This window comes from Erithacus rubecula, assembly GCF_903797595.1.
Source record: "Erithacus rubecula genome assembly, chromosome: 29".
Classification (NCBI taxonomy): Eukaryota; Metazoa; Chordata; class Aves; order Passeriformes; family Muscicapidae; genus Erithacus; species Erithacus rubecula.
Window position 1 is genome coordinate 4,215,302 of NC_136681.1, and position 20,529 is coordinate 4,235,830.

At 61.2% G+C, this 20,529-nt stretch overlaps 3 protein-coding genes across 3 annotated transcripts; 2 read left to right on the top strand and 1 right to left on the bottom strand.

Annotated features, from left to right (window-relative positions):
• Nucleotides 1-2,474: 2,474 nt before the first annotated feature.
• On the bottom strand, nt 2,475-4,280 carry LSM1 (LSM1 homolog, mRNA degradation associated). Its single transcript, XM_079328848.1, has 4 exons — nt 4,125-4,280; nt 3,914-3,982; nt 3,417-3,532; nt 2,475-2,947 (listed from the first exon to the last, which is right to left on the bottom strand). Exons 1-4 carry the CDS (start codon nt 4,168-4,170, stop codon nt 2,777-2,779), a joined length of 402 nt encoding a protein of 133 aa, XP_079184974.1. The 5' UTR covers nt 4,171-4,280; the 3' UTR covers nt 2,475-2,776.
• A 1,052-nt stretch (nt 4,281-5,332) lies between these two features.
• Nucleotides 5,333-9,016, top strand: BAG4 (BAG cochaperone 4). The gene is made up of 4 exons (XM_079328853.1): nt 5,333-5,362; nt 5,691-5,930; nt 7,119-7,349; nt 7,687-9,016. The coding sequence occupies exons 1-4, from the start codon at nt 5,348-5,350 to the stop codon at nt 8,173-8,175; spliced, it is 975 nt and encodes a 324-aa protein (XP_079184979.1). The 5' UTR covers nt 5,333-5,347; the 3' UTR covers nt 8,176-9,016.
• A 1,413-nt stretch (nt 9,017-10,429) lies between these two features.
• On the top strand, nt 10,430-20,077 carry DDHD2 (DDHD domain containing 2). Its single transcript, XM_079328810.1, has 17 exons — nt 10,430-10,605; nt 11,600-11,790; nt 12,313-12,402; nt 12,676-12,796; nt 13,704-13,793; nt 15,112-15,247; nt 15,726-15,934; nt 16,227-16,297; nt 16,396-16,515; nt 16,703-16,798; nt 16,887-17,009; nt 17,086-17,241; nt 17,320-17,422; nt 17,505-17,663; nt 18,045-18,207; nt 18,409-18,520; nt 18,684-20,077. Exons 1-16 carry the CDS (start codon nt 10,434-10,436, stop codon nt 18,497-18,499), a joined length of 2,091 nt encoding a protein of 696 aa, XP_079184936.1. The 5' UTR covers nt 10,430-10,433; the 3' UTR covers nt 18,500-18,520; nt 18,684-20,077.
• The last annotated feature ends 452 nt before the right edge of the window (nt 20,078-20,529 follow it).

Sequence of the window (20,529 nt, forward strand, 5' to 3'; positions counted from 1 at the left end):
AGCAGCTCCTGCCCTGCCCCGCCCTGCCCCGCCCTGCGGGGGTCCCTTGCCCGGGGCTCCGTGGCATGGACCATCAGCTGTGACAGATCCCGGATCCTCACAGTGTCACACAATGGTTGAGGCTGGAAAACACCTCCAAGGTGATGGAGTCCAGCCTTTGAGGGGTGACAGTGGATAATCAGGGATAAGGATGGGAGACACCATCTCCCAGTACAGCCGTGGTGGAATAAGCAGCCAGGCCCAGCCTCTGCAAACCCTGTGCACAAGAACCAGAAAGCTGCATATTAAACACTTTGGGCTGCTGAGCCCGAGCCCCCCTATTCCCCAGGCCCTGTTATCTGCCCCAGCAGTGCAGTGCAGTGATAACACTCAAGGCTGAAATGACATTTCTGGGATGAATTACGGCGGAGAGCAGCACTCCCAGGAACCTGTGAATTACAGCTGCTTCCTTTGACGTCAGCCCCTGCACCCTCCTGCAGGGAGCCTGACCTTCCTCCCCATTTCATCAGCTTGGCCCAGTGGGAGGTCACCCCCTGACTGAGCCCTTGGTCTCCCCCTGCCTGTCCCCATCTTTCCCCACATGATTTGAGTCCCACCTGCCACCCAGAATGGTCCTGCTGCTCCTCTCCATTGCCATTCTCCACTGAGTGCCAGAAAACACCTGCTCGGGTCAGCAGTGTGGGGTTACAGGGAGGAGCTGCAGGGACAGGAGCAATTCAGAAGCTGCACAAGCCCCAGGTGTACTGGGAGCTCCTCTGTGCAGCCATGCCCACACAGGTGTGATTCCCAGGTCAGGGCACAGCTCTCCCCATGTCTGGGCTGTACCCAGCTGTTCCTACCTCCCTGCACACAGCAGGCAGTGAAACCCAGAGGGTTTGAAATCCCTGAGCCACAGCCAGGAGTGTCCAGCACAGAGCACTGACAGGTCTGGGTGCTTGGGGACACCAGACACCCCAATTATTGTGCCCCAGCCCTGAGAGCGAGGGGGACACGGCCCCAGGGAGCCCCTGGCTGCCAAAATCTAGGGCTGTTATCCCAGATGGAGCAGCAGCTCCCAGCACAAGGCCTCCCACAAGGACACATGGCTGTTTGTGAGAAAAAACAAAACATCCCAAGCAGAGCCACCCCTCTGGCTCCAGGCTGGGGGGAGCACAACCCATCTGTGCCCTCAGGAGGGGACACAGGCTCAGCCACACTGTGCCACAGCCGTGAGGAAACGCTGCAGGTGACCAGTCCCCAGAGCAGGACAGTCCCCAAAAAGGCACCCAGAGCCCCTGGGGGATCTGGTTAACCAGGACACCCCAGCCCCCCGAGGCACCCCCAGGCTCCTGCACAGTCACCAGGCAGCTCCATTTGCATTCACTTAATAGGGCTCGAAGCACAGACATCCACTAATGTACAAAACAAAAATTCTGCCACCCTAAGGCACTGGAGATTGACCAGAGCCTCGAGGCTGAGGGACCCCAGAGCCCTGAGCCCCCCACCTTGAACATTCCCCTCTTCCAGCCCAGTTCCCCCACGGTGGCTGCAGCAGGGCAGGCTCTGTGGGGTGACCCTGTCCCTCCTGCTGCAGCACAGCCCAGGGGGGTGTCCCCCATTCCAAGGCTGCCCTGGTGCTATTTGGAGAGCACAGACAAACCACAGCCCCGGTGCCCACAGAGGTCACACCCGAAGCTCTGATAAGATAACAGGCTCAAGAGCAGCAAGAACAGGTCCATTCTTGGCCCTCATGGTACCCCCAGAGCCATCCCCTCCTGCCAGAGATCTTCCAGCCACAGAAACCAGCTTCATAAATGCTTTTTATTAAATTTTGTTAGAAAGAGATAGCATTTCCTTGTTTAAACCTTTGCTGCCCCCAAACCCACAGCACCCACTCAAGCCCAATGGGGCAGAAATGTTTCCCCCCAAAGTGAGTGGTCTCTGGGCCAGTGAGAAGGGGCCAGTGCTGGCCACAGCAGCTGCCACTCTCCAGGAGAGCTGTGCTCAGCCCCAGCAGGCAGAGCTGGGCTTGTCCTCTGTCCCAGCATTACTCCCACTGCCCAGGGCAGCAAGCTGAGCTCCAGGGGGATTGTCCCTGCCAGGTTTGCCCTTCCCTGGCCATGCCTGGGAGCTCCCAGGACTCTGCCAGGACACACCCAGGCCAAAGGATTCTCCAACCCAGAGCTGCACCAGCTCCCACCCAGGTGAGGAGGGGCTGGAGGTGCAGGCTCTGCGGTGCCCCAGGTACAGCAGCTCTTCATCAGCAGGTAATTAGTGGGTTCAGCTGGTGATTACAGAAGAGTGGCACAGCCTGGCTGGGGGACGGATAGTCCTTGTTGGGGTACAGGGGTACCCAGGTTCTGCACCCCATCCCAGAGCAGGATCTTGTCATGGGCTCCAGGGGTCCCATCTGTCCCTGCACAGCACACAGGGGGACAAGAGCTGGCCTGAGAAAGGAGGAACTGTCAGGACCAGAACACCGGAAAACATCGATGTCAGGATCAAGGATTTATTTACATGTCAAGGAAAACTCTCACCCAGAGTCATGTGAGGAGGAAAAAGCAAACAAACAGAAGGAGCAGTGATTTGCCTCCCAAACATAAATGCTTGCAGCACTCCCAGTGCTCTGGGCCCCCCTCATCTCCTCCTCCAGAAGGAGACTAAAGGCATGATTTGTGTGCAGTTACCAGCACCATGGAAAATACAATCTGAAAATCCAACCCGGCTTTCCAAGGGATGTGTCCCTGCCCAGGCAGCCCCTGGAGCAGCCCTGGCTCCTGCAGCCCGGGCAGCAGCCTCAGTACTCATCCAGAGTGTCTGCCCGTGGCACGGCCAGGCCCCGCTCCTTCAGCGCCTGCACCTTCAGCTTCTCCGACTCCTGCCTGGCCTGCTGCTCCACCCGCTGCTCCTCCAGGATCTCCTCGATGGACACCTGCTGCAGAGGGGTGTCGCTCTCCTTCTCCAGGTCCTGCAGGAGAAAGGGCCCCTTCAGCTCTGCACAGCACCCCGGAGCACAGGGCACCAGCACAGCGTGGGGTGAAGGACAGAGCTGCTGGAAGCACTCAGGGGTGGGGACCTGGGCAGGGATCCCCAGCACAGGCCTGGGGAGGGGGTTCTGGGGACCCCAAAGGCTGCTCAGCTCCCCCTGAGCCCATCCCAGATGGGGTCCCCTGGTGCAGAGCCAGCAGGGAGGTAACAGCCAGCAATGCCACCCACAGCTCCCTCTGCATTCTTTTTCATCCTCTGTCATCCCAGAATAGCAGCAGGAGGCACCCTTGCCCTGCAGGCTGGCATTTCTGTGATGGTTCAGAACTGGCCCTGGAGGCAGCTCCAATTCCAGCCCAAGAGAACAGCGACATTCCACAGCAGACAGACAGACAGACAGACCACAGCACGCCCAGCTCAGGGCCGGGCTGCAGCGGGAGCTGTGCACTTACAATTTCCCCCAGCAGCACCACATTCTCGCCCCTCACCACGAAGATGCCCCGAGGGATGTCCCCGTACTTCTTGCCCACGTGGATGCGCTCCACAGTCTGGTGCAGCACCAGGTTCGCTGCAGCAACGAGAGAGAAAACCAGCGGCGTTCCGCCGTGAATTCCGGTGAATTCGCAGTGCTGGTGCTGGTGCTGGCTGTCCCCTCGCTCGGTGGGTGCCCCGAGCCCCCCGGCACAGATGATGGTGACGCTGGTACCCAGCGCTGGGTTAGGGGATGAACATCACCCGGCTGCTTCTGCCCAAAAAGCGACGCCCGAGCGCCAGCGCTGGATCCCAGGTGCGGGAGGATCCCTGTGGAGAACCAGGTCCAGGGGGATCCCGCAGAGATGTTTAACCCAGCACAACCACACCGGGAAAGGGCACCGCGACTCCCTCCTCATCCTCCTCCTCCTCCTCATCCTCCTCCTCCTCCCCTGCCCGGCTCCCGGCCCGGCCGTACCGAACTGGTCGATGCTGCGCAGGAACCCGATCAGCGTCCGCCCGTCCCGGAGCAGCACCAGGTGCTTCTCTGCGGGAAAGGAGAGCGGCGGTCGGGCACGGCCCCCGCGGCACCGGCACCGCGCACCGGGGGGCGGCTCGCCCCGGGAACGGGGCTGCGGGAGCACAGACGCCGCGGCGGGGCGGGGCCGGGCCGGGCCCGGAGCACTCACTGTCGATGTCCTGGATCAGGCTGGCCGTGCCCGGCATGTAGTTCATGGTGGCGCCGCGGTCGCAGCGGAAGCGCCGCCATGCGCCGCCGCCGCCGCCGCCCCGGAACCGCCCGCGCCGGGCGGGCCCCACCCGCCGCTGCCCCTTTAAGCCGCGCCAGCCGTGCGCGCGGCGCCGCCGCCGATTGGGCGGCGCGGGCGGGGAGCGGCCGCCGATTGGGCGCGGGGCGCGGGGCCTCGGCGGCGGCCATGGAGCCCCGCGCGGCCGGGCCCTGCCCGCTGCACCCCGCGGGGGCCCCCGCGCCCGCCCGCGGCCGCGCAGGTAACGGGGCGTGGGGCGGCAGGGCCCGGCGGGGCGGGCTCGGCCCCGGGGTGGGCTCGGCTCCCGGGATGGGCACTGCCCCGCGGGGTGGGCACTGCTCGGGGAATGGGCTCGGCTCCCGGGGTGGGCACTGCCCCGGGGTGGGCACTGTCCCGGGGTGGGCACTGTCCCGGGAAGGGCACTGCCCCGGGGTGGGTACTGTCCCGGGATGGGCACTGTCCCGGGATGAGCACTGCTCGGGGAATGGGCACTGTCCCGGGGTGGGCACTGTCCCGGGGTGGGCACTGCCCCGGGACGGGCACTGTCCCGGGATGGGCACTGCCCCGGGATGGACACTGCCCCGGGACGGGCACTGCCCCGGGATGGGCTCGGCCCCGGGGTGGGCGGCAGCGCTCAGCCAGCCCTGCCCCGGTATAACGGGCACGCAGAGCCCCTGCCCGGAGCCTCCCACGCCCGCCGGTTTCTCTGCCCACGGGCCCGTCCCGGCGTGTAACGGGGCAGGGAGCAGCGGGTGCCGGGGGTGTTTGTGGGGCTCCCGTGTCAGTGCGGGGATCCCGGGAATGCGGCGGCCGGGAGCGCCGTGATCCCCTGGTTGGGCTTTCCTGGATCCCATCCCACGGCTGGGCATTCCCAGACCCCTTATCTGCTGTGCCCATTCCGTGTGCCGAGGGCAGCCGCGGCTGTGGTTTGGTTTGGTTTGGTTTGGGTTTGGTTTAGTTTGGTTTGGTTTATTTTGGTTTATTTGGATATTGGGGCTGGGCCGGCTCTCCATAAACCCCGGCACGCAGGTTGTCCAGCTCAGGGGCTTTGCCCGAAGGTGCAGGGAGTCATTCCCTGAGCTCCTGAAATCCTGCGCTTCAGTATCTGCAGTCAGGTGGAAACTCACATTCCCTACACATCGGTTATGGGATGGATCCAGGTAAATCCTCGGACATGCCCTGGATGTGCAGGCTTTCCATACAGATACCCGCAGGACCTGCAGCTGAGTGCTGCTGGCAGAGCTTGTCTGTATTGTGTCTGTGTGAGAACGAGCAGGGAAATGAACTTTCCTCCAGTGTTTCCGTCCTCGGCTGAGCGAGACTTGGTGAAGCTCAGTGTTAGACCTGGTACAGCCAGGTTAGACCAGGAAAGCCTAAAACTGCGGCAGACCAGCCTGAGGGACCCCCTGGGTAAATGCCGCAGGAAGGGCCAGTCCTCGGTCCGTGCCCGGGTCCCATCTCGCCTCTGTGCTCTCCCCTTGTCCCCAGGCCATGGATTCTCCCTATGCCAACGGAGCCTACAGCCCCCCGTACCCGCCCTACGCCAGCCTGCCGCAGCCGCGGGGCTTCTGCTGCTCGGGGCCGGCGCGCAGCCCCCACCCCGCCGCGCCCCCCGCCCTCTACCGGCCCCCGTCGCCCGCCCCCGCCTGGAGCTTCGTGCCCCCCGAGAGTCCCAGCGAGGGCCCCGCCCTGCGCCGGCAGCCGCGCCCCGGCTACTCCCCGCCGCAGGTAAGGGCGGGGCCCGGGGGCTGCGGCTGGGCAGGGGAAGCGGCTCTGGTGCCTCTCGGGCACCTTGTCCTGCCTGCTCTTACTGTTAAAAAACTGGGGGTCACCCTGGTCTCTGGAGACCCTGAGCATTTGGGCTAGGAAAGGAGGAATTGGGCAGCCCAGCCTGAGCTGCAGCCGCCTCACAGAATCACAGAATCACTGAGGTTGGAGATCTCCAAGATCACTGAGTCCTTGCCCCATCCCCACCTTGTCACCCAGCCCAGAGCACTGAGTGCCACCTCCAGTCCTTGCTTGGACCAGGGGTGGGGACTCCACCACCCTCCTGGCCATTATGTTCCAATGTTTTACAACCCTTTCCATGAAGAAATTCCTCCTGATGTCCAACCTGACTCTCCCCTGTCCCAGCTTGAGGCTGTTTCCTCTTGTCCTGTCCCTTGTTCCTGGCAGCAGAGCCTGACCCGCCCTGGCTGCCCTGCCAGGGGCTGCTGTGCTGGGGTGACCCTGGCGGTGCTGGGGTGACCATGGCAGTGCTGGGGTGACCCTGGCGGTGCTGGGGTGACCCTGGCTATGCTGGGGTGACCCTGGCTGTGCTGGGGTGACCCTGGCTGTGCTGGAGTGACCATGGCAGTGCTGGGGTGACCATGGCAGTGCTGGGGTGACCGTGGTTGTGCTGGGGTGACCGTGGCAGTGCTGGGGTGACCCTGGCTGTTCCGGGGTGACCCTGGCTATGCTGGGGTGACCGTGGCAGTGCTGGGGTGACCCTGGCTATGCTGGGGTGACCGTGGCAGTGCTGGGGTGACTCTGGCTGTGCTGGGGTGACCCTGGCAGTGCTGGGGTGACCCTGGCGGTGCTGGGGTGACCCTGGCGGTGCTGGGGTGACCATGGCAGTGCTGGGGTGACCCTGGCTGTGCTGGGGTGACCCTGGCAGTGCTGGGGTGACCCTGGCTGTGCTGGGGTGACCCTGGCTGTGCTGGGGTGACCATGGCAGTGCTGGGGTGACCCTGGCGGTGCTGGGGTGACCCTGGCTGTTCCGGGGTGACCCTGGCTATGCTGGGGTGACCGTGGCAGTGCTGGGGTGACCCTGGCTATGCTGGGGTGACCGTGGCAGTGCTGGGGTGACCCTGGCAGTGCTGGGGTGACCCTGGCAGTGTCAGGGTGACCCTGGCTGTGATTCCCCTGTCCCTGCAGACCCCGGGAGTGCCGGTGCCGGGTTATCCGTACGGAGATGGCAGTGCAGGGGTCTCGGGGCCACAGCCCAGAGCCCTGGAGGACACCTGGGGCCCCCCCTCTGTCTATGGGGTGCAGCCACGGTACGGCTGGTCCACGGCCTCGGGGCACGGCAGCCTCTACGTCTCTGATTCACACCCAGGCTGGACTGGCAGCGGGGCTCCTGCCCAGCCTCCCTCCTGGGAGGGACAGGTGAGCTCCTGTTTGCACACACAAGGCTTCAATCCACAGCTGTGATTCCATAAAGGACTGGAAGGACAAGATATCCTGGGGTGGGTCTTGACATGGGTCTGACATTTCTGAGTTGGATCAGGAATTAAGAGACTCCACATTTTTGGTCCCCAGGAAGTAGCAGCCCTGATGGGGGGTTTGGGGCTCAGTCTCCTCCTCTGGCCAGGTGCTGGGGTGTTTCTTTCTAGGATGGGAACCAGAGCACAGCATCCCCAGTCCACTGTTTGGGGTAGGATGAGAGCAGAAACCTCCAGGATTAGGGGAAATGCACTGAGATGTTTTCTCCCTCTGACTGCAGGACTCTGTCTACGACAGAGCTGAGCAGAGCCCCAGCCCCCACAGTTTCTACTCTGAGGTGGAGCAGCGGCCCTCGGGGCCAGTGACTGAGCACAGGATGGCCAAGGCTGCCCCGTGCCAGCCCCGGGTGCAGTACAGTGCCCAGCCCCAGCTCTACGAGCTCGCCCCTCGGAAGCCCCGGGAGCCTGCAGAGCTGCAGGGCTGCAGAGCTGCTGAGCAGCCTTGCAGCAATCCTGCAGCCCTGCAGCCGGAGATCCAGAGGATCCTGCAGGTGATGGGGGAGGCTGGACGGCTGGAGGAGGAGGTGGATGAGTTTGTAGGGAAGAAGACGGATAAATGCTACCGGCTGCTGGAGGAGATGCTGACCAAGCTGCTGCTGGAGCTGGATTCCATTGAGACCGGGGGCCAGGACAGCGTCCGGCAGGCCAGGAAAGAGTCCGTCCACAGAATTCAGGCCATACTGGAAAAGCTGGAAAGAAAGGGATTGTGAAAGCACACGAGCCACAACACACGGCTGCTGTTGAGGTTCCAAAGAGTTTCAGTTCTCTTAAATCTCAGCTCTTTCTGCTACGCACTATTGACAATGGAATAGCAATAAGCCCTGAGTCAACAAATCAAATCAAAGCCAGCCCAGAAGCCCAGCCCTGAGAAACAACTCAGCAAAGGACAAATTGAGAGAGGTTTGAAGCAGCAAGAGTATTTAATGAAGATGTTGAAGAGAAATGGGCCGAGGATGGAGACCCTGGGGTTGTGTACAGAGTTCCCCAGACCAGGTCCAGTCTCTGGGTGCCTCCTCCTGCCACAGCCAGTCTTTGAACACTGCAATGTGCTGCAGTGTGCAGCCACCAACCAAGACTCTGGGCTTGTCCTCACTGCCTGTAATTTCAGCTTCAGCTCCCTTTCCATAAACCCCCTGTGTCCTCATAGGGGCTGTTTGGGTTTAGTGCACTGAAGGAGCAGCACTGAAGTGCTGGAGGGAGGGACTGTGCTGGCACATGTCAGGTGGTGCTGTTCCTCTTCTGTGGTGCAGAGCCACAGTGTGGGGTGTTCCTGTGGGCATGGGAGCAGACTGGAAATCCCAGTTCTGCACTGGAAGTGCAAGTCAAGGAAAGAACAGATGCAGGATGCTTGGAAGTGATTTTCAGGTCACTTTGGGTCAAAATCCCGTTTAATGTCCCTCTCCATCCTGTGAGTTTTGTGTCCCACTGTGCAGCACCACGGGGAGGGACCAGCTCAGCCTGTTCCAGCCTCCTGGTCACCACCTGCACAGCAACTCACTGCTATGTGTGACTCTTAATAAATCCTGACCAGTTTTAAATGTTATTTTGTAATTGAGATGTCTCAAAGTCTCTTTTTTTTTTTTTTAAGAGAAGTGGTGGGGAAGTGTCACCCCTTCCCCAACCAGCTGAACATACAGGGAACACATTCCTGAACAATATTTCTTGTCGCTGTCTCCTTGGCAGAGGGTTATGTAAATCCCTAGAGATAAGAGAGAACGTGAAGTGGGCTGGAATGGCAGGTTCTTGTTCAGGGCGTGGGGATCCCAGCAGCTCTGTGGGACGGCGTGGCTGCCTGTGACACTCCAGCACACCTGGGTGGGTTTTGTGGGTTTCCCCCAAAGCTCAGCTGAGCTGGGATCAGGGGTCAGCCCCACATCCCACACCTCAGCCTGCAGGAAGCTCTGCTGCAGCCACAGCCCTGCTGCTGCCTCTGCCTCCTTCCCACAGGACCAGACTGGAGACAGCCTGGAACTGTGTCAGCACCCACCGTGCAGGCTCTGCATGTTCTGCAGCTGCAGAAATGGGGAACTGAGCACTCCTGACCCCTCAGCTCTCCTCACCAGCCCCTGCTGTGCCATGGAGCGCTGGGATAGCAGCTCCTGGCAGCTGGTTTATCTTGCAGCATCCACCCACATCACAACCCCCAAATTAGAAAGTCTGTCTCTGTTTATTGCTGGGCTCATCTCTGCAGAAACCAAACTCTTACTCTGGCGTTGCCCGTTGATCTCCAGCAGTGCTGGCCCTCAGCAGAGGGTTTCTCAATCGCCACTGGGGCTAAAGAGTCACAGAGGGCCTGAAAAACAAACATTAAATCAGCACCGCGTGCCTTCTGCTGCAACCAGCCCGTGCTGGGGTGTTTGTTCGTGCCGCAGCGGCACCGGGGTGGGGGCCACAGTGACCCCACCCAGGCGGGGATCGGGGCAGGGGTCACAGGGAGGAACAGGGGCAGGGATCGGGGCAGGGATCAGGGGCAGGGATCATGGACAGGGATCGGGGCAGGGACCAGGGGCAGGGATCGTGGACAGGGGTCGCGGGCAGGGATCATGGGCAGGGGTCGCGGGCAGGGATCAGGGGCAGCGCTGCGGGCACCGCGGGCACAGATTGCGGGCAGCGCTGCGGGCACCGCGGGCACCGATTGCGGGCAGGGATCATGGACAGGGATCAGGAGCAGGGACCAGGGGCAGGGATCATGGGCAGGGGTCGCGGGCACAGATTGCGGGCAGCGCTGCGGGCACCGCGGGCACCGATTGCGGGCAGCCCCGCTCCTCCCCGGCCGTGACGGCGGGGGCGGGCCGCGGGCAGCACCGCCCCGGGCTGGGCGGGCACGGCGGCCGGAGCGGAGCCTGCGCTGCCGCCCGCGCCGGGCCGGGCCGGGCCTCGCCGCCGCAGCCGCCCCGGGGCCGCGTTCCCGTCGCCCGTCGCCCGCAGCCGGCGCGTCCCGCGGAGCCCCGGCGGGAGCGGAGCCCCCATGGCCGCGCAGCCGCCGCCCAGCGCCGCCGAGCCGCTGGAAGCGGAGCCGGGCGGGCCGTACGAGGCGGTGGCGCCGCACTGGTTCTACTGCAGCGTGACGGAGGCGCGGGAGCGCTGGGTGCCGTTCAGCGCGCAGGACTCGCAGCGGCTGGAGGAGGCGCACGGCGCAGGTACCGCGGCACCGCCCGCACGGCCCCAGCGCCCCGGGCCGCAGCCCACCGCCCTCCCCGGTCACCGCCACCAACGGGCCTGGGGCGGTGGCTGGGGGAGCATCAGCTCTGTGCTTGGGTGGGCAGCAGGGAGAAATTCCCGTGGCTTCCACCTGGGATGCTAGATTTTTCCCTCGAGGAGTTTTGAACTGGGACTTTTTTGGCCGTGTGCCTGCTCCCAATAACTGAGCTGTTATGATGCATTAAATGGTCTGACCCCATTCAGCTGATGCTGCTCTAAATTATATATAATCGTACTGTGAAGCGTCCTCTGGTGAGGCTGAGAGAACGCAGGAATTCTGCTGGGAGAGTCCCCACAGCGTGGAGCTGTGCCTGCTGTGGGAACAAGGACTGGAGGTCAGCTCCAAGCCCCGTGCTGAGACCCCTGTGTGCCCACTGTCCCCATCTGTGCCACTTGCTGCTGGCACAGCCACAGCTCCCATTGCCCGAGGGCGGCTCCCGTCCTCCCTCGCCCAGGAAGTTTGGGATTAGAGGCTGTGCTGCCCATCCCCAGTGCTGCTGCCTGGCACGGGTGCTGTGCCACCAGCCCAGCTCGCAGGCAGACCCAAAGGCAGAGAAATTCACAGTTTGAGGTCTGTACTGGGTCTGTACAGAGTTCTCTGTTTCAGAGAGGAACAGCCTGGGGACAGGAGACCCTGGTGCACCCCAGTGTTACAGGATGCGCTTCACCATGGCCACAGTTTCACTTTTACCCTCCAGGCGGGGCAGGGAGAGCCATGTAAACATGTCCCTGAGCTGGGCAGAAGGACGGTGTCCTGTAATGTTTTAATGTTTTCATCTCACCTGGTGCCTCTGGGGGAAGCCCTGCCCAGGTGCCCGACGCCGCTCTCTGAACTCGGGTTCAGAGGACGGTGGCACCTGCTGCCGTGGCTCTGACCCGCTGCAGCCTGCAGCCCGTGACTCCTGTGAGTGCCTGCAGCCCGTGTTCCTGCAGGGAGGGCCCAGGATGACGTGGTTGTCCCCACGTCGGGGGGCAGGTACGACGTGCACCTGCGGGCGCGGCGGCGCGTGGCCGTGTACTGGGAGGAGGAGGAGGCTGAAGTGCGACGCTGCACCTGGTTTTACAAGGGGGACAAGGACAATAAGTTCATCCCCTACTCGGAGTCCTTCAGTGAGGAGCTGGAGGTAAATGCACCTTTCTCCTTGTCACTGTCTCTGCTGTCCCAAACCCCAAACAAGGCCACTGGCACCACAGTCAGGCCTGAGGACATGAACTCCAAAGAGGCTTTGGCACAGCATCCCTGTGGCTGATTGATGTAACTGTGAGCACTGCTGTGGCCTCCCCTTCCCCTGCCCTCAGTGCATCCTTCCACAACACTTAAAGTCCCAGGCTTTCCTTTGGGATGATAGAGATATACAGACAGACGTATAAAAATACCCATCTTCGCAATAATCTCTATTCTGATGTACCAAAACCAGTTCTAAGTTGGTGGTGAAGTCTGATGCTGCTGCTGTCAAAGTGGGGAGTTCTTAAACACTCTCAGCAGGTGATCCTGGGATGACCCTGCTGCTCCTTCAGCTGATTTCGCTGCTGCTTTTGCAAAGTGTTGATAAGAGATTCTGAAAACTGGGTTGGGAATGTTGCAAGAGGTTGGGCATTGATGGGCGTACTTCCAGCTGACTCACAGTGGGTGTTCTCCTCTGTAGGAAGCTTACATGATTGCAGTGACCCTGGGGGAGTGGAAGAAGAAGCTGGAGTCCCCCAACAGAGAAGTCATTATCTTGCACAACCCAAAGGTGAGCAGGGCCTGGTGATCTCTGTGGTGACCAGTGAGCACATCCCCTTTTTGGCTCTCTTTGTGCTGTTCCCTTCACATGTGTTTGTCCCAGTTCCACTCACCTGCCTGTTCCAGAGGGGGCAGTGGCAGCTGAGTGCCAAGAGCTTCACGTTTGCTCTCAGCACTGTCTGGGCAGAGGCTGGGCCCAGCAGGGTGGTGCCAGCCCGTGTCACCCGGCTGCTGCTGTGGCTGTCTCTGCCCTGCTCACTGACAGGCTCTTCTTGTTCCCAAGCTGATGGTTCACTACCACCCCCTGGCCAGCTCTGATGACTGGGTCTCCACCCCCACGGAACAAGGTCGGCCCCGCACTGTCAAGAGAGGAGTGGAGAACATCCCTGTGGAGATCCCCAGCGGTGAGCTTGCCTCTCCCCCACCCTCCAGAGCCCTCTGGAGTTTTCCTGATCACTCAGAAGGACTGGCAGAAGCTCCCATGATCCTTTAAGTGAACTGCATGTCAAAAAGTTTTTGTGCCAAAAGGATGCAAATGGTTTCAGAAAGCTCCCCAGCCCCAGTGAGTTCATTGCAGCATCGGGGATGTGCAGGGCTGCAGATCCAGGGGAGGGTGGTGAGCTTCCAGCCCTGCACAGAGACAGAGCAGTGCCTGAAATGACCCCTGAGGTCTCAATGTCTGGATTTGTAGAGGAGGAGAGTTCCTTGCTTGGCACACAGTGGTTTATCCCTTCCCTCCATGCTGGTGACTCTCTGGGGCACCTGCTGTCCCCATCTGTGCAGCCAAGTGTCAGCTCTGTCCCCTCCCAGCTGCCCTGAGCTCCCAGTCAGGCCTCAGGACTCGTCCCCATGAGGACATCAGGCAGTTACCCCATTTTCCTGGGTGCCTGCTCTCAGGAGGGCAGGCATGCAGACTGAGGTGTGTGGGAAGTGGAGAACAAGCCCTGAGCCCAGCTGGGGCCTCCCTGGGAGCTGCAGCCCCGTGGGGCTCAGCAGTGGGCTGGCATGGGGCAGCTGCACTGAGCCCTCCTGATCCTGCTGAATGATCCCCATGGCTGGGCAGGGGTGAAGGGCAGTGGGGATGAGCCACAACCTTTTTCTCTGCTGTGCTCCTGGTCCAGATCCATCCCAGGGCAGGTGGCTGAATTTAGCAGGACTGAGAAATGTGAGAATTGCCAGCAGCCCTGAGGGGTGAATCCAGGCAAGGGCTGAGGTGGGGGTGGGAGGCTCCAGCCCCGCACACGGTGCCTCCAGCAGCTCCTTCCCTGCTGGGCACTGTGTGCCGTGCCCTGAGCTCCCTCCCCTCCCCAGGAGAGCCGCTGCAGATTGACCACCTGGTGTTCGTGGTGCACGGCATCGGCCCCGCCTGCGACATCCGCTTCCGCAGCATCGTGCAGTGCGGTAGGGCGGGGCTGGACCGGGATGGGACCCCCGGGATGGGACCCCCGGGGCTGGGGCTGGGACCCCCGGGCTGGGAACGGGGCTGGGACCCCCGGGATGGGACCCCCGGGGCTGGGGCTGGGACCCCCGGGCTGGGAACAGGGCTGGACCGGGATGGGACCCCCGGGGCTGGGGCTGGGACCGGGATGGGACCCCGGGATGGGACCCCCGGGGCTGGGGCTGGGAACGGGGCTGGGACCGGGATGGGACCCCCGGGGCTGGGGCTGGGACCCCCGGCCTGGGAATGAGGCTGGGACCCCGGGATGGGACCCCCCGGGGCTGGGGCTGGGAACGGGGCTGGGACCGGGATGGGGACCCCCGGGGCTGGGGCTGGGAACGGGGCTGGGACCGGGATGGGACCCCCGGGGCTGGGGCTGGGACCCCCGGGCTGGGAATGAGGCTGGGACCCCCGGGATGGGACCCCCGGGGCTGGGGCTGGGAACGGGGCTGGGACCGGGATGGGACCCCCGGGGCTGGGGCTGGGACCCCCGGGCTGGGAATGAGGCTGGGACCCCCGGGATGGGACCCCCGGGGCTGGGGCTGGGAACGGGGCTGGGACCGGGATGGGACCCCCGGGGCTGGGACCGGGCAGGGACCGGGATGGGACTGGGCTGGGACCCCCAGAGCTAGGGATGGGAACCCTGGGCTGGGACCCCCGGGGCTGGGACCCCTCCCAGAGCTGGGACCCCTCCCAGGGCTGGGACCCCTGGGCTGGGACCCCCTGGGCTGGGACACCCCGGGCTGGGGACCCTCCCAGAGCTGGGGTACCCTATCCTGGGGCTGGGAACCCTCCCAGAGCTGGGAACCCTCCCAGTTCATCCTGGGGCTGGGAAATGCTGCCCTGGGGCCTCAGAGCATCCCCACACACGGGCAGACTGCAGGGCCAGACTGCTGACTGTGGGCAGTGTGAATGAAATGCCCATTGACCCACCAAATCCCACCTTCTGAAGGGGTTTAGGCAGCTGCTGTTCATCAGTTCTGCTTCACAACAGTTATTTTTTAGGAATGTCTAAAAGTGCCTTATCCTGACTGCCAGACCAAAGTCCTGCCCCTGTGAAGGAGCTACACATGGGGCACTAAAATCCAGTGAACACACGTGGCAGGACATGGAGCCTCCCCTGATCTGCAGTTAAAGATTCAGGGACTTAGGGGAGCAGCAGCAGATTAGAGACCCTGGTGGGATTTCCCCGTAATGATCTTCCATCGTATTAAGTGGTGTTGGTGCCAGGGCTGGCCCCAGGGCCTGGTGGATCTCCACAGGAGCTGTTGTGTTTTGCAGTGAATGATTTCAGGAACGTCTCCCTCAGCATGCTGCAGTCCCACTTCAGGAAGGCCCAGGAGCAGCAGCAGGTTGGGCGGGTGGAGTTCCTGCCCGTGAACTGGCACAGCTCCCTGCACTCCACGGGCGTGGACGTGTGAGTGTCCCACAGCCACTGCCCCGGGGCTGGGGATGGCAGGGAGCCTCCTGCCCTGGGAACTGCACTCCTGTTGGGAAAGCAGAGGGAAGCTGTGAATTTTTAGGGTAGGGGTGAGCAGGACAGACAGGGACCCCCAGAGCACCTCCCCATTCTGCAGCACGCAGCAGGCACCTGCCCTGGTCAGTGTCCTGGGGATGGAGATCTGCCTTTCCCTGGCTGATCTTGGGACTGTGCACATCCACACCTTGTACAGGCCTCTGGAGCTGAGTGCCCAGTTCCTGCACTGCAGGCAGGGCAGGAGGCAGCCCAGCTGCTGCAGGCTCTGTTCTCGGAGTGTAAGAGCACAGGCTGTGCTCAGCCGAGGGTCTGGGTTACAACACAGCTCCCTGGAGACTCCCAGTCCTGCTCTGAAGCTCCCTGTGCCCTGGGGCAGGGCGGTGCCGTGCCCCCTGAGCCCCCCGCCCTGTCCCCGCAGTGACCTGGAGCGGATCACCCTGCCCAGCATCAACCGCCTGCGTCACTTCATCAACGACACCATCCTGGACGTGTTCTTCTACAACAGCCCCACCTACTGCCAGACCATCGTGGACACGGTGGCCTCGGAGATGAACCGGCTGCACCGGCTCTTCCTGCAGAGGAACCCGCGCTTCAGCGGCGGGGTGTCCATCGCGGGGCACAGCCTGGGTGAGGGGCCCGGGCAGGGGGCACTGCGGCTCAGAGGGACCCCTGACCCTGGCCAGCCTGCTCCCAGCCCTGTCCCAGCTCCTGGGCTGAGGCACACACAACTTCTGTGTGCCAGGGCTTCAGCACTGAGTCAATCGTTTCTTCCTGACATCTGAGCTAGCCTGTCCTCTGTCACTTTAAAGCCATTGTCCTTTGTGCTGTCACTGCCTGGGTGCAGCTCTTCCACCCAAAAAGGAGGTGGCTCAGGCCCTTCCCCTGCAGGTGCTGATGCTCTGCCCGTGGCTGGTTTTAGGGTCCCTCATTTTGTTTGATCTCCTGACGAACCAGAAGGCTGATCCCGAGGAGGAGGAGCACTCTGCACAGGTATGGGAGGCCACTGACCCCTGCAGCTGCATGGGGATGGGAGAGAGAGCACAACACTGGTGAGCAGAAAGCATGATCCCTTCTGGATCTGTTCACAGGGGTCCAGGACAACCTCCAGCATGGGGGGTGTTGAGGAAGTAAAAGAAATCCTGAAGAAGCTGGAGCTGTCTGAGTATTGTGATGTTTTTGAAAAGGAGAAAATGGACAGGCAAGCACTGGTGAGAAGCTCTCCTGTTTACCTGGCTGTTGTGGCTCTTCTTTGCTTTTCTTCCCCATCATTCTATCACTGCCTATCTTCTGGTACTGAGTCACCCATGAAACATCTCTGAGGAAGAACACAATCTCTTCAGGAAGAGACACCCCACCTCTGCTCCTGGACTAACACCAGCTTTGCTTATTTTCCAGTTCTTGTGCACAGAGAAAAACCTTAAAGAAATGGGAATTCCCTTAGGGCCAAGAATGAAAATACTCCATTACATCAGCTCCAAGACAGAGATGAAGGTTTGTTTTCTGCATGGCTTGTGCTCATGCCATCACATCCCATCCCATTCCAGCCCTCTGACACAAGGACCCCTTTGTGCTGCTGCAGGATCAGAGCTCAGCAGCTCCCAGGCACAGTGAGTGTGGAGCTGAGCCAGGATCCCCATCCCAGCACAGGGACAGCTCAGAGGAGGTCAGGAGCTGCCAGTACAGGGACGTGGGCTTGGGACAGGTAACAGCTGAGCTCTGGCTGCCCCCTGTAACACCAGCAGAGATCACGAGCAGCCCTGAGCATCCCCCTCCCCCAGGTGTCAGCAAACTACCCCCAGCTGAACTACAAGCCCAGCATCTTCTTCGCCTTCGGCTCCCCCATCGGGATGTTCCTCACCGTGCGAGGCGTGAAGCGCATCGACCCCAGCTACAGCCTGCCCACCTGCAAGGGCTTCTTCAACATCTTCCACCCCGTAGGTACCCAAGGCAGAGCTGCCCTGCCTGGGGCAGGAGCAGCAGGAGCCCTGGCCACTGTCCCCTCTCGTGCGCAGTTCGACCCGGTGGCGTATCGCATCGAGCCCATGATCGTCCCGGAGCTGGAGTTCGAGCCCATGCTGCTGCCCCACCACAAGGGCAGGAAGAGGATGCACCTTGGTATGGCCCAGGCAGCCCCTGCCCCCCTGGCCAGGGCTGTGCTGCAGCCAGAGCCCCACAGCCAGCCCCTGCTGCCTTGCAGAGCTGAAGGAGGGGCTGACCCGCATGAGCGTGGACCTGAAGAACAACCTGCTGGGCTCCCTGCGCGTGGCCTGGCAGTCCTTCACCCGCGCCCCTGCGCCTGCCCTGGAGGCTGCCAGCTCTGAGGCCGAGCCAGAGGCTGCCACTGAGAAGCAGCCAGGTGGGTGGTGGGGTGTGTGGGGCAGGGGGGAGCTGGGGATGCAGCCTTGGGAGCTGCCTGTGCAGCCTGGGCTCCCACAGCCACAGTGCCCAGCAGAGAAATCTCCTGTGGGCTCTGCAGGCAGCTGGCTGTCCCCAAATGCTGTGGCATCCCCCTGCTAGCCCCTGAGGAAGGGGTTTTCTGGGGGGGTCTCAGCACAGCACACCATGTTTAAACCCATCCCCTTCCTCTGGCTGTCCCTGCACTGCTGTTGCTCAGCACTTCAGCTGCCTCTCCCCTGTGGGAGCTGCACAGGGGCAAAGGGAGGGCATGGCCCTGCTGTTGTACTGACACAGCTGCTGCTGCCCTGTGGCTGAGCCACGCTGCTCCTTCTTCCTCCAGACATGAAGCCAGAGGAGCCCCCAGCAGCAGTGAAGGAAGAGCCCCCCCCAATCAACGTGGGGAGGCTGAACGGAGGGAACCGCATCGACTACGTGCTGCAGGAGAAGCCCATAGAGAGCTTCAATGAGTATTTGTTTGCACTCCAGGGCCACCTCTGCTACTGGTAAGTGTCTGTAATGCTCAGGGCTTCACATTTACAGAATGGCATCAAAGCCAGCAGAGGTCTGGGGACCAGGATCTCGTTTCTGTGGCACAGAGGGTGGGCACAGACAGGAAGCACTTGTGGTGCTGCACCCACCCCAGTTATCCTGGGGTGTCCTGGCAGAGTGCAGGAATTCCCCTCTGACTGCCATGTCTCCTGCAGGGAGTCAGAGGACACGGTTCTGCTGGTTCTGAAGGAGATCTACCAGACACAAGGCATCACACTGGATCAACCCTTACCAGGAAGCCAGTGACCAACCTGTGCAGTACTGGCTGTAAGTCACCTTTCCAAACCCCCTCTGGATTTCCTAGGACACCTCAGAGGAGATCTGCTTTGTTTGAGGGAGTAATATCCATTATCTAAGGCAGGGAACTCGTGTCAGCTTTCTTCTTTGGCCTGTCACCACCTTTGCCTGTGTTCACCTTTTACTTTCTTAGGTCCAATCCCACTGAGTTGTCACCAGGAAAGTCCAGATCTCTTCTCTGCCTTCCTCTCTCCTCTGCTGCCGTGTCCTGCATGCTGCTTCCCAAGTACTTGCTGCTGCCTGGAGACAAGGATGGATTTTCTTCCATTTTGGGTAGGGGGGGAAAACTGTCAAGGGAAAACCACTTCTGCTCAAGCACACACAACACCTGTACAGTGACTCCCTGTGGCAATGTGTACTTTTCACCCTGCACCCTGTGAGTCCCCACAGCAGCTCCTCCAGCAGTGCAGCAGAGCTGTCAGGCTCCTCAGAGAGACACTCAGAGCCTGGCACCTGAGCAGAAAAAGCCTTAAACACACAGCATGGCAAGAGCTGCTGGCTGCTGGCAAACACCCAGAGCAGCACTGCAGGCCTGGGAGGCAAAGCCCAGGGCACAGGCTGCTGCTGAGCCAGCAGGGTCTGTGCAGCAGCCACCCTTCCATCCCTGCACTGCTGCTGCATGTTTGGCCACGCCAGGCAGGGCTGCCCTGCAGAGAGCAGCATGTTCCTGCTCCTCCCTGCTGTGCTGTGCTGTGCTGGCAGAGCCAGCTCAGCTCCCTCACCTGGGGCTCCCCCTGCACTGACCAAGGCTGTACCTGCTGCCAGCAAAGCTTCACCCAGCCCCAGCCAGCCTGGGGAGCAGCAGTGGCAGGGCAGCAGGAGCCCTCTGTGCCCTGCAGGACATGGAGCCATCAGCTAAGGATGGAGACTCTGTGCCCACCACCCTCCAGTCCTTGTTTTTAGCTTTAAATGTACAAAACACAGCCAGCAGAGGTGCAGCCCAGATCCAGCAGGAATGACACCAGCTCTGTGGCAGCTCAGTCTGCACCTGCCTTGAAGCTCTTTTCTGAGGGGGACAGGGCTGGAGAGCCTCTGTGCCCTTCCTGGCCACCAAAGCCCCTGGGCTGGCTCAGTGCCTGGGCTGGGGCTCCAGTGCTGTCTGAGGTGTTGCTGTGCAGCCTTTGGAAGAGCCAAACCACTTTCCCTCCTGCTGACTTTTGCCCTGCATGGGGTAAGAAGCCTTTTTCCCCCCCACAGCCTGTTGGTTTGTTTTTCCTCCATTGTCTGTTATTTGCACTATTGGAAGGGTTTTGTTTGCAGCCTCCATCCCTCCTCTCCTCCCAAGGAACAGAAGCTGTTCTTACCTGAGTGCAGGAACAGCCAAGCTGCTCAGTCAGCACCTGAACTGCTGCTGGCTAAGGTCTCATGGGAGTAGGAAATGGGACAGTCTTAACATGGGACACTAATGATCAGCTTTTTAAGTTATGCACTTTGTTTAAAAAAAAAAAAAAAAAAAAGAAGTTAAATACATTTTAAATGTTATTTAATGTCTTTTCCAGTAAAAGCCAAAATAAATAAGTAGATGACTGTGGTGTGTGCATGTCTGGGGGAGAGGGAAGGGTTGGGAAATTCACATGTGCAGTTCTAGGGGAAAGTGAAGCTATTTCTATAATTCTGTTGAAGCTGCAGAGTTACAGAGGATCCAAACTGCAGCTGAGGGGGTTTCATTAGTGACTCAGCTGCCTTGCTGTGCTGCAGCCTCACCTGTGCTGTTTGCATGTACTGTCTTTGAAGGGACCAGTGACCAAGAGCTGCTGACAGAGCCCCTGGCAGGCAGCTGGCCCTTCCTTGGAGAGACAGACCAACAGACCATGGGCAGGGAAACGAGCACCTGTGCAGGGATCTCACACAGGTGCAAGGATGCTCTCAGGCACCATTTCACTTTCTGCTGTCATCCTAAAACTCTACTAAAGCTGCAAGGAAAGAGCAGCCACCAGAAACCCCGCAGACAGCAGAGGAAGTGGGTACAAAGCAACAAC

What these genes read in the sequence shown, in the direction of transcription:
- DDHD2 (XM_079328810.1), top strand. Translation starts at nt 10,434, where the DNA reads ATGGCCGCGCAGCCGCCGCCCAGCGCCGCCGAGCCGCTGGAAGCGGAG. An exon ending in CCCTGTGGAGATCCCCAGCG is followed by an intron (nt 12,797 to 13,703) that starts GTGAGCTTGCCT and finishes TCCCCTCCCCAG; the next exon opens with GAGAGCCGCTGCAGATTGAC. An exon ending in TCTTCAACATCTTCCACCCC is followed by an intron (nt 17,242 to 17,319) that starts GTAGGTACCCAA and finishes TCTCGTGCGCAG; the next exon opens with TTCGACCCGGTGGCGTATCG.
- BAG4 (XM_079328853.1), top strand. An exon ending in CCGGCTACTCCCCGCCGCAG is followed by an intron (nt 5,931 to 7,118) that starts GTAAGGGCGGGG and finishes CTGTCCCTGCAG; the next exon opens with ACCCCGGGAGTGCCGGTGCC. An exon ending in CTCCCTCCTGGGAGGGACAG is followed by an intron (nt 7,350 to 7,686) that starts GTGAGCTCCTGT and finishes CTCTGACTGCAG; the next exon opens with GACTCTGTCTACGACAGAGC.
- LSM1 (XM_079328848.1), bottom strand. Translation starts at nt 4,170, where the DNA reads ATGAACTACATGCCGGGCACGGCCAGCCTGATCCAGGACATCGACA. An exon ending in CCTGATCCAGGACATCGACA is followed by an intron (nt 3,983 to 4,124) that starts GTGAGTGCTCCG and finishes CCTTTCCCGCAG; the next exon opens with AGAAGCACCTGGTGCTGCTC. An exon ending in TGGTGCTGCTGGGGGAAATT is followed by an intron (nt 2,948 to 3,416) that starts GTAAGTGCACAG and finishes TTTCTCCTGCAG; the next exon opens with GACCTGGAGAAGGAGAGCGA.